At 33.7% G+C, this 10,701-nt stretch overlaps 1 protein-coding gene across 1 annotated transcript; it reads left to right on the forward strand.

Annotated features, from left to right (window-relative positions):
- The first annotated feature begins 6,617 nt into the window (after window positions 1–6,617).
- LOC141686608 (benzoate carboxyl methyltransferase-like) lies at window positions 6,618–8,899 on the forward strand. The gene is made up of 4 exons (XM_074491637.1): window positions 6,618–6,764; window positions 7,557–7,967; window positions 8,037–8,294; window positions 8,403–8,899. The coding sequence occupies exons 1-4, from the start codon at window positions 6,690–6,692 to the stop codon at window positions 8,760–8,762; spliced, it is 1,104 nt and encodes a 367-aa protein (XP_074347738.1). The 5' UTR covers window positions 6,618–6,689; the 3' UTR covers window positions 8,763–8,899.
- The last annotated feature ends 1,802 nt before the right edge of the window (window positions 8,900–10,701 follow it).

The raw sequence follows: 10,701 nt of genomic DNA on the forward strand, positions 1-10,701 counted from the left end.
ATTATCACATGAAAGGTTTGCCCCTAATCTTATTCCTCGTGGGGGCATATTGCTTGGAAAATTTTTGAGAATCTCTGGATATTTGTCTTACTTACTTTGCTTAAGTATTTCCCTCGTTCAGTCCTTGCATGATTGCAAATTATGAATTCTCAAGTTCTATAAACTTCATGACACTCTCTTAAGTGTTAATAGTGCAATTAACAATATGAACTTATCACAAACAAACTGATCTGAACTGAAATAAACGAATATATACATAACCATTTGTTCGAGGGTACAACAACTGAACACATTAAAGAGAATTACATCATTTGATCTGATCGCTTTTATCCCAAAAGTACTACCATAGATAATCATCCAGTCATTAAAACTAATCATTCATAACTTAGGCTAATCCTCCAAAAGCGGTGCTACATGAAACCCTTGTCTGATCGCTCTGGCTCTGCACACTACCATGGATCAAGAAATGCGGGCACGCACGACATCCCTAACCTGCTCCATCACAGAGGTGATGAGGTCTAAGATAGTCGCAAGTAGAGTTGGATCAACCTGACCCTCAAGATGGCCTCTAGCTGTAATTCGGGTGGTAGCCTCAATCCTGTCCATGCTATAAGCTACTCCTGCCGGAAGTACCCCGCCCTCAATTTTTGGTGCAGTAAGTCGGTCCAACAGATCACTTCTAACATTACGGGCCTCAGACAGGCCACCCAAAGTCATATGATAATTGGCGATAAGAGAAGCCTGAGTGGTAGCATCTAGCAGTCCATGGGGTGCAGGTGGTGCAGACCTAGGAGATCCAAATGGATAACCAAGCACGGTATCAGGTGACAATGGTGCAGGAGATAAAGGTGGCATTTCCTCAGTAGGTGATGGGCTCTGTACAAGGGAGGGAACAGGAATTGGTGGAACCTCATGGATGTCTACAGGAACCTCTGGAAGAGGGTCTGATACTGGTATAATTGGTGCCGTGGAAGGCCCCACTCCTTCTGCCCTCATTATCCATTGTGCCCTTGGTAACTCTTCATCCTCTAGTGCCACCCTCGCGGCCATTCTAGCTCTGGTAGTCGCCCTGACTACGGTCATCAATTCCTCAGTGGTCCTCTCTTCATTCTCGTCAGGATCCTCCATGAGATCCTCCTCAGCAACAATCCCTTCTGGGATAACATCCTCAACCGCAACATTCTCAATATGAATCTCATCCGGTCCCTCGTTATGGTACTCTATTGGATTCACAATTTGATCTCCAATATGTAATAAAACATCCTCATGCTGATGCTCCTGAACCTCAGGGTTCGGTGCCCCGCTGCCCTATACGAGAACGAACTATGTTACTATCATAATATTTACAAGGGTTCCCGTAAGGGTTTTAACTGTCAGTACTACGTTAGGTAGCCCGACTATGAACTTGGCAAGAGTTCTTATTATCTTAGTGAACTTATTATCTTAACGTCACATGATCTTTGAGGTTTATAACGCTTGACTCTGATACCATTTCTGTAACACCCCCAAATCTGGGGTCGGGGATTCGGGTTGTCACGAGTTCCATTTCCCTTAATAATACTTAACCTTAACAATCAACCAACTGCTGCGTACTGTGACCCCACACTATACACACACACACCACAAGTTATAGTCTCAGAGATGAATACCAAAAATAACACAAGTCATTTTACTCCAAAATTGTAAACCATTTCACCTCAAAAGGGTTTCTGAATAATTTACATATTCTTTGCCATTATTACAATTCATAATATACATAAGTCTGGTTCATCAATAGTTGAAAGCCTAGCCTATTGGTAGTTTCTACCTCAGCTACGGCGGCATCAACGCTTCCAGAAAACTGCGGAAAGTTTCCTAACCGCTTACGAATTGGAAGCTTGGTCATGTTCATCTTTTCTATCTGTTGTTGTGTGATGAAAGAAGAAAGCAAGGGTGAGCAACAAGCCCACCGAAATAGTATGTATAATAATTAACAATATATGAGCATTCTCATAGTATTCATGAAAGTCTTGGTCAAGAAGAAATGAACCAAGTTGATATTTTAACGCGACCAAGTCGCAAAATATTCATTATATATATACATATATACTTTTCACAATCTTTGAAATCCTCTGACATGTATAATATACACAGAGTTCCAGTTTATAACTGTTTATTATTTATGTAGAAATAATGTTTCGATAATCAAATAATATTATTTATTATTTTATTAAAGAATAATGTTTCGATAATCAAACTTATTTTCGATCATTCAAATAAAGATTGTACTTTCGTATAAGTATATCTTTGGTTATTTATTATTCATTTCAAGTATAAGTTTTAAAACTTTTACTTCAATTATTTTTATAAGGATTATCCTTATGGGAATATTATTTAAATAATAATATTCAGATATCCTCCAACATATCGGGACTGATTTATTTCATTAAATCAGCTTTACTCCAAACATTCTTAAAAATGTTTTCGAGTCTTCAAAATGATTTTAAAAGTTAGAGCGGATCCCAAAACTCGTTTTCAGATTTAAGATCTTCCTTTCGAAGGAGACTTGAATATTCGCTCAAAAATCTTGGGGATCCGGCTCTGTGGTGTATTTTATATTCGCAACGAGGTTGCTGTTTTGAGAAAATAATTTGATTACTTGCCCAACATTCGGGAAGTAAGTCCATCTAATTGAGTCGGCATAAGCGACAGGCCGGGGTACGGTCTATGAAGGTGTAAGAGGCTGGGTGACAGTTCATCCACGCGTGAGTGGCCGGGTAACGGTCTAGCGCGAGGTCCTAATGCGGGCAGGGTGATGACCGGCGAGGAAGTCATCCATCTACAGTAGAAAAGGTTACTTATTGGTATCTTTGCCTGATCAACAAGATATCGGGTTTATGCCAAAATTCTTTTCTTTCCAAATTCATTGGATATTGTAACTCTGTTCATACTTTACATGACAGAGGTTTTCAGGAAATGTATGAGAGATATATATGGATATATATATATATATCAGGACTTAATGAAGTATATCGTAACTTCATTTTATTCAATAATATTTCAAGGATTGAATCTATTCAAATCTTATCTTGTAGTATCATCTATGTGATGAACTTTTGAAACGGATTATACCTTGAACGGTGGTAGTTCAAGTAGTATTCGGAAAAGATATAAGTATATTGGAGTATCTTGTAACTTCATCTTTTAAACTTATATCTAGTAAATGATTATCTTGTGCATGTCAAAGATTTTTTGAAAAACGTTGAGACAAGGTTAGATATATGAGATCATCTTGCAACGATATTTTTATACAGTTATAAACTGGAACTCTGTGTATATTATACATGTCAGAGGATTTCAAAGATTGTGAAAAGTATATATGTATATATATATTGAATATTTTGCGACTTGGTCGCATTAAGATATCAAACTTGGTTCATTTCTTCTTGACCAAGACTTTCATGAGTACTATGAGAATGCTCATATATTGTTAATCATTATACATATTATTTCGGTGAGCTTGTTGCTCACCCTTGCTTTCTTCTTTCATCACACAACAACAGATAGACAAGATGAACAGGATCAAGCTCCCAATTCGCAAGCAGATAGAAAACGTTCCGCAGTTTCCTGTAGGCGTTGATGCCGTGTAGCTGAGGTTAGATCTACCAATAGGCTAGGCTTTCAAATTTCGATGTACCAGACTTATGTATATTTATGAATTATAATCATGGCGAAGAATATGTAAATTATTCAGAAGCCCCTTTTAAGGTGAAATGGTTGATAATTGTGGAATAAAATGACTTGTGTTATTTTTGGTATTCATCTCTGAGACTATAACTTGTGGTGTGTGTGTGTATATTGTGGGGTCACAGTACGCAGTAGTTGGTTGACTGTTAAGATTAAGTATTGATAAGGGAAATGGAACTCGTGACAACCTGGATCCCCGACCCCGGATTTGGGGGTGTTACAGAACGATACCCTCAAACCACCAAATAGGTATCAGTACTATGTTCTTTTCAACAAGGGTAGGAAGATCTTCGATAATTTTCATCCTTTTTACAGTGACTTTAATTATGTGGAAGGTTTTCATCCACTGATTTATTATAGAGGTGACGGGGTCTTCACTGTATTCATACTTGATCATTCGGGTATGGAGATTAACTATCCATCAGTCAAAAAGCTGCTACTTGCTCCAATTTTCATAGAAGGTATGCAAACCATAGTACTTTATTACACATATCATTCAGTTTTTGTTGCAAATCAATCTATTTACTTATTAAACCTGTGTTAATAAATGTATGCGAATATTGTTGATGAGATTTATACGAAATTTATTATTCATATTGGTGAGAGGCAGAAGCGATTCCGTGAAATAGTAAGCTATAATATAGCGTGTTTATATAATCGTGTAATTGTCAAAGTGCACATTACGACTTCTTAAACAGACAATATAGACAATTGTTTTGTAACATGCCTGGCCTTCACCATTTATTTATCATTTTCGACATATGATTAGACAAAAACAATTTTCTTACTCTTAACAATAGATATAAATACAAGTTCACTTTTTCAGCAGTTGAAAAAAAGTTTAGAAATCGCAGTGCAATATTCAGGCCTAAATACTGGAAAGCTGGTGAAACTGTCCTGTTGAGCTCTCTCAGAAGTCTGAGCTTTTTGTGTCCATTTTTTCAGGAAAAAAAGTTGAAAAATCGTTCCCTATTTACTCTCCTATAAGCGGTAAGTTTTGATTATTTATTTATGTTATTATCGGTCTTTTGAAGGAACCTAAATAGATCTTATACTATATTTCTATATTATAGTCAATTCAAGTTTAGGAGTTCATCATGTTAGCAATATGCGATCTTTTGATGCCATCCTGATTCCATCTAATATTGATATGAACTCTCATGAAGTGATACTATCTTTGAAATCCCAAATTATTTTAATATAAACAATTTAGTTATATTGAAGAATTATAACTCATATATTTCTTTTTATAATGTACAGTATATTCCACCTTGTATTATTCCGGAGAAACGTATTTTGAAGCATGTCAAGTATGTCATTCTAAAAATGAATAGACGGAAGTGAAAGGTTGGAATTGTCTTATCAACTTCTAAACCAAGATTCTCATATGGGTGGGATAAGTTTATCAAAGAGAATAATTTTGATGTGAATGACAAACTAAATTTTGTCATAACGGAGGATGATACTATTTCTTTTGTTGTTCAACATAAATGACTTTTTGGCGAAATGAGTATGTGTCATTTTTTTAAAACTTCTTGAGTATCATAACTATGTAATGAACTTAATTTCCATAACGTTATACATACAAATATATTATTCATTTTGTGCATATGTTTATGTAATGTTTATTTCAATAATACTCTCTCAGTCCCTTCCAATTGTTTACATTTCTGAAAAAGTGTCTGTCACGCATTTTAAGATGCATAAAAAGTATAGTAATGTAACTTATTTTACAATTTTCTTTTTTTTGAATAAAAGTTGAATGTTTTAATTTTTATTCAAAAAAAAATTGTAAAAAAAATACAGAAGTATATTTTATATGCACCTTAAAATGCGTGTCGGGTATTTTCTGAAAAATGTAAACAATTGAAAAGGACGGAGGGAGTTTTAAATATTATTTAACTTTCATTTTTTTAGTTTTTTAAAAAAGCAGAGCTTTTGATAATGTGGTAATAGTAATATAAAAGCTCTGAAATTATGAAATTTTTAAATTTTAAATAAAATAAAGAGTGTATTCGCCAAATATTAAACATCGCGTATCTAGCGCGAGCACACGCCCTAGTTCTTTAAATGAGCCTCAAATGTGTGCCCAACACTAGTCCCCAGTGTATATATTCCGGGAGGGAGTAGGATTTAGAGAATCTCCAATAAGGGTTGTCAAGTTAGTTGCCAACTTTACCAAATCATTATATATATTAATATTTTATTTTCACTCAATTTTATATCAGTTTGACAACATTTTACTCTAATAGTTAGCAACCTTTAATTGTTGCATATGTGGTTCCTTAAATTAAATTATAAATGACTCATAAACTAAAAATACATTATTGATATAAACTTTTTGCATTTGTATATATATTTTAACTATTTTAGAAAGTTGTCAAGCCTTGATAGACAACCTCTTGGCAACCATACAATTCCAAAGTCGGCAACAAGGTGCCATGCCACATAAGATTTGACAATCCATTGACAACCTTCAGGATATGCTCTTATAGAATTCTACCAAACCAATATTATAAAATTCAAATAAAGAATTGTAAAATTTCTAAAACCATCAAATACTAGGCGATTATAAAAAATCAAAACATAATGCAATTCCTTTTTAGAAGATACTGTTAAAAATCTCATTCTAGTGTATCGAGATTTAAAAAGAAAAATGACTAGACAAATAATATACTACCCAATTTTAGTGAATAATTTAAAATGATATTAAATATATCCGGATTTCTGAATTCAAAAGAATCCAAAAGAGTTCAACTGATATGATTTAAAATCAAAATTAAATTTCTCAATATTTTAAAATTGAAATTAAATATAACCAAATCTTTAAAATTTAATAGAATCCAAAAAGCTATACCATTAGTTAAATACATTTCCCATGCCCCCAGGATGCTAAGTTCTCTCAACACAACGAAGAAAATCTGTGAGAAAGAAAAAAGTGGTAGAAAGCAAGAAGTGAAAAGATGGATGTAGCAAATGTTTTACACATGAATGCGGCCAATCGAGAATTCAGCTATGCTAAAAACTCCTTAATTCAGGTGTGCGCCGTTTTTACAATTCAATTAACACCGGTTTGATTCTCGTTTGTTAGTTACGTCATGCACACTCGAAACACATAAGGGGCATCGGCTTCCCCCTAAATAATTTTTTTTCGTTTTTTGACCATTAAAACCTCTGACAAAATATAAAAGTGCTCCCATTGAAATGAGAAAATACGAGGTGTTTCAATTATCGACCTTATATTACTTGGTTTTTACTATTCTCTGCTAGATTAAATTGTTGTTGCATATGTGAGATATATAAACCCAAATAACTTCTTAATGTATTCTCTTTAAACATGCCAATTTGTTGTGTCAATATTAATTTAAATATAATTACAAATAAATAAATGTAAATATTGATGTTTTAGGTAAAAAATTATATAAAATTTATACTTCCAATATAAGAGCAATTATAAATTAATTTACAAGTATTTATCATAAATATATATTTATATTTACATTTATCTATTATAATTATTAATATTTTATTTAAAAATATATCTATTTCGAGAACCTTGTGTCGTGCCATGTTTCTAGAGAATAAACACAAAATCGACACTATATTTCGGTCGTGTACTTCGTGTTCATGTACTTAAAATGCGAACAGATTTTCATATTGTGTTTGTGTGGTGTTTTAATGTCTTATGATAAATTGCCGGGTCCAGTTCTTTTTTCTTGTAATTCACTCTGTGATTTAAACCATTTATCCACCACTACATATAAATGATTATATTTGAAGTTCGTATTTCTCGATATCTGAATGTGTTTAACCTTATTTATCATCTCCAGAAATCCGTAATATTGAAGGGGCGGAAATTTTTAGAAGACACCATCAAGGATTATGGTAACCATGGGTTTCCTGATTGCTTTAAGGTCGCTGATTTGGGTTGCTCTTCTGGGCCTAACGCCCTCTTGTTTGTCACAAATATTGTTGACATTGTTAATGGACTCTGCCACCAGAAAGATCTTAAAGCACCTGATGAGTTTCAAGTGTTTTTAAATGATCTTCCTAGTAATGATTTCAATTCAATTTTCAAAATGATACAGCCATTTTACTCAGAATTCGAAACTGTGAGAGGTTCTGGAAAAAATGTCCAATGTTTTGTTTGTGGAGTGCCAGGTTCTTTCTATGAAAGACTCTTTCCGCGTAACAGCCTTCACTTTGTTCATTCTTCATCTAGTCTTCACTGGCTCTCTCAGGTAGTCATATTTCATTACAGAAAATTAGAAATCAGAATCTATGTACATATACTAACATGATTAAAGCAGGTTCCTGACAATCTGCCGGATAATAATAAAGGAAATGTCTACATTGCAAAAGGGAGTCCTGCTGGTGTTTTTGAAGCGTACTTCAATCAATTTAAAACAGATTTCACTACATTTCTGCACATGAGATCTGAAGAAATAGTTCCTAATGGTCGACTAGTGTTCACACTCCTTGGTAGGAGTATGGCAGATCCTATTAGCAAAGATTCTTCGTTTACTTTTGAATTGCTAGCGAAATCACTTGAAGACATGCTTGTTGAGGTATGAAATTTTGATAATTTAATTCAATGTTTTAAAAATGTATATACTGTGACATTATTTTAAGTAGTTACAGACATAAGACCTTTCTTCATAACTCTGTTTTACAAGGGCTTACTTACCGAGGAAGACATCAATTCCTTCAATCTACCGGTTTATAAGCCTAGCATTGATGAATTAAAGGCAGTAATCGAATCTGAGGGCTCGTTTCTTCTTGATAACCTCGAAACCATTGAAGTTAACTTTGACACCAGCAACGAAAATGCTCTAGTGAATGCTGAGGATAGCAGTGGAATGATTGTGGTGAAAACTGTTAGAGCTGGATTGGAACCATTGCTTGCTGGTCACTTTGGATCTACTTTAATGGACAAGTTATTTGAGAGGTATGCAATACACATAACTGAGCATCTGTGCAAGGAAAAAGTTTACTACTTCAACATTGTTGTCTCCTTGACCAGGAAATGCAACTAATCTGTAACCGTTGTCTGCATGATTTTTTATTATCCAGAGATATATATACTGCTTGGTCTTTGCCAGTTACAATATTGATTGGGGATTTCATTCTCGTACTAGTTTTATCAAGTGCTATATAGATAGCTTTTATATAGTTGAACACATAATGTTACAATTCTGATTATTCATTATCTTTCTTTTTTTGAATTAAATCAGTGGAAGATTTTTTTTATATCTTCGAATTAAATTATTTTATTGACAACAAAACCATTTCATAATTAAAATAATCAAGAGACACATAGTCTCTATTTCGAGAATTTGATAAAAACCGGCACCCATCCCATCTTTTATTTGGCCTCCACCTATGTATAATTCATATTTAGATTCCAGAAATTACATTCTTCGTCTTTCGGTGAGTAGCACATTTGTGAAATTTTTCTGATATTTTATCACCTAATTCAAGACAAGAGTTCTTGGACCTGCAAGCCCAATATTTTTCGACTTGGTGTAATAATACATCAAGATCATTTTTCACTCCTTATCCTTACTCCATGAAGAGCATTTCATTCTACTTTCTTGTTGTTGATAGGAGTCTTGGTTCTTCTAACAGACAACACATTTCATTCTCTAACATAAAATGATTCTTTTATTGATAAAAACACATACAACACTAGGTGATATTCGAGATTCATCCACTCTCCACACTAATACCCTTCAATTTTATTCCTTGATACCTCCAACTGTAAGTTGGCTTCCTTATTTATATTTCTAAAATCAACTCATAATCCCTAAATTAAAACTAATATATTATTATTTCCACCAAATCCTCGATTTCAAATCCGTAACTGATGTACAAATTAAGTATTCAATCAGGTTTAGAACTGATTAAATATTTAATATGTTAATTATGTTGCCTAACATGAGCCTCACTACTTCAGCATTACTTCATGCATTTACCACCTTTAGCAATGCTGTTGAGTAACCAGCTCATCTAAAATCTTAAGGTCTTAGAGAAAGGTCCCAATAGGATCATATATTTAACACTCGCCCTCACTCGAAAGCCCATTTATGGGTCGAAGAGTGGAACACCGGCGCCCATCTTTGAAGCATTATTTGTCTTTAGTGTTCACATTAAATTTTTGAGAATGTTGGGGGTGACTGGGAATCGAACCTTAGTTCTCCCGCCAGCGTAAGCTCTGATACCATGTTGAGTAACCAACTCATCTAAAACCTTAAGGTCTTAGAGGAAGGTCCCAATAGGATCATATATTTAACAAATGGCCTATGATCAAAACCCCACAATTAAGATGTGAAACAATGGAGTTTGGAAATAAATCTTTTCCATTCTTTGTGACAAAATATACATTCCACATGCTCTAGAACAAATGAGCATAATGGTTTTTGCACCAAGTACACTTAGCGCCTTCAAATGCCAAATCTGTCAAACCACTGAGCACCAAAACATTATGAAAGTCCTCCAACAAGTATATATGTAGCTAGCGGATCCACTTGTGTTTTTCTGGGCAGGTTGACCCTTTACCAAACATTTTACTGTAAAACCATATTCCTTAAATTAATGACCTCTCTGAGTTAATAATTTTCTCAGGTCACTTGGCTTCTATAAGAAATAAGATTATAACTTTGAAAAACTCCTATATAAATATATGATCCCATTGATATTATTAATTAATAATTATTCAAAATGAGAAAAATATATTTACATATTTATATTTACATATACCTTGCATTTTTGTTGGATATGGTTTTAATATTTTCTGCTATTTTTTTAAATTTTGAATCTACATTATTCATATTTTTAACCTTTCTTATTGCATCCTAAAATTTATGTGTGTTGTTTTCATACTATAATAAAAAATATTTGTACCTTGATCTTCAACATTATCTTTTGCATTATTTTCAAAAATAGTGTTTCCCAGAACTTCTAAACTCTCGATTT

The sequence above is a fragment of the Apium graveolens genome, chromosome 9 (assembly GCF_009905375.1).
Source record: "Apium graveolens cultivar Ventura chromosome 9, ASM990537v1, whole genome shotgun sequence".
NCBI lineage: Eukaryota > Viridiplantae > Streptophyta > Magnoliopsida > Apiales > Apiaceae > Apium > Apium graveolens.

Excerpts from the sequence above, each read along its gene's own strand:
- LOC141686608 (XM_074491637.1), top strand. The coding sequence starts at position 6,690 with ATGGATGTAGCAAATGTTTTACACATGAATGCGGCCAATCGAGAATTC. Across the intron at positions 6,765-7,556 it reads CTAAAAACTCCTTAATTCAG|AAATCCGTAATATTGAAGGG; the intron begins GTGTGCGCCGTT and ends TATCATCTCCAG. Across the intron at positions 8,295-8,402 it reads TTGAAGACATGCTTGTTGAG|GGCTTACTTACCGAGGAAGA; the intron begins GTATGAAATTTT and ends CTGTTTTACAAG.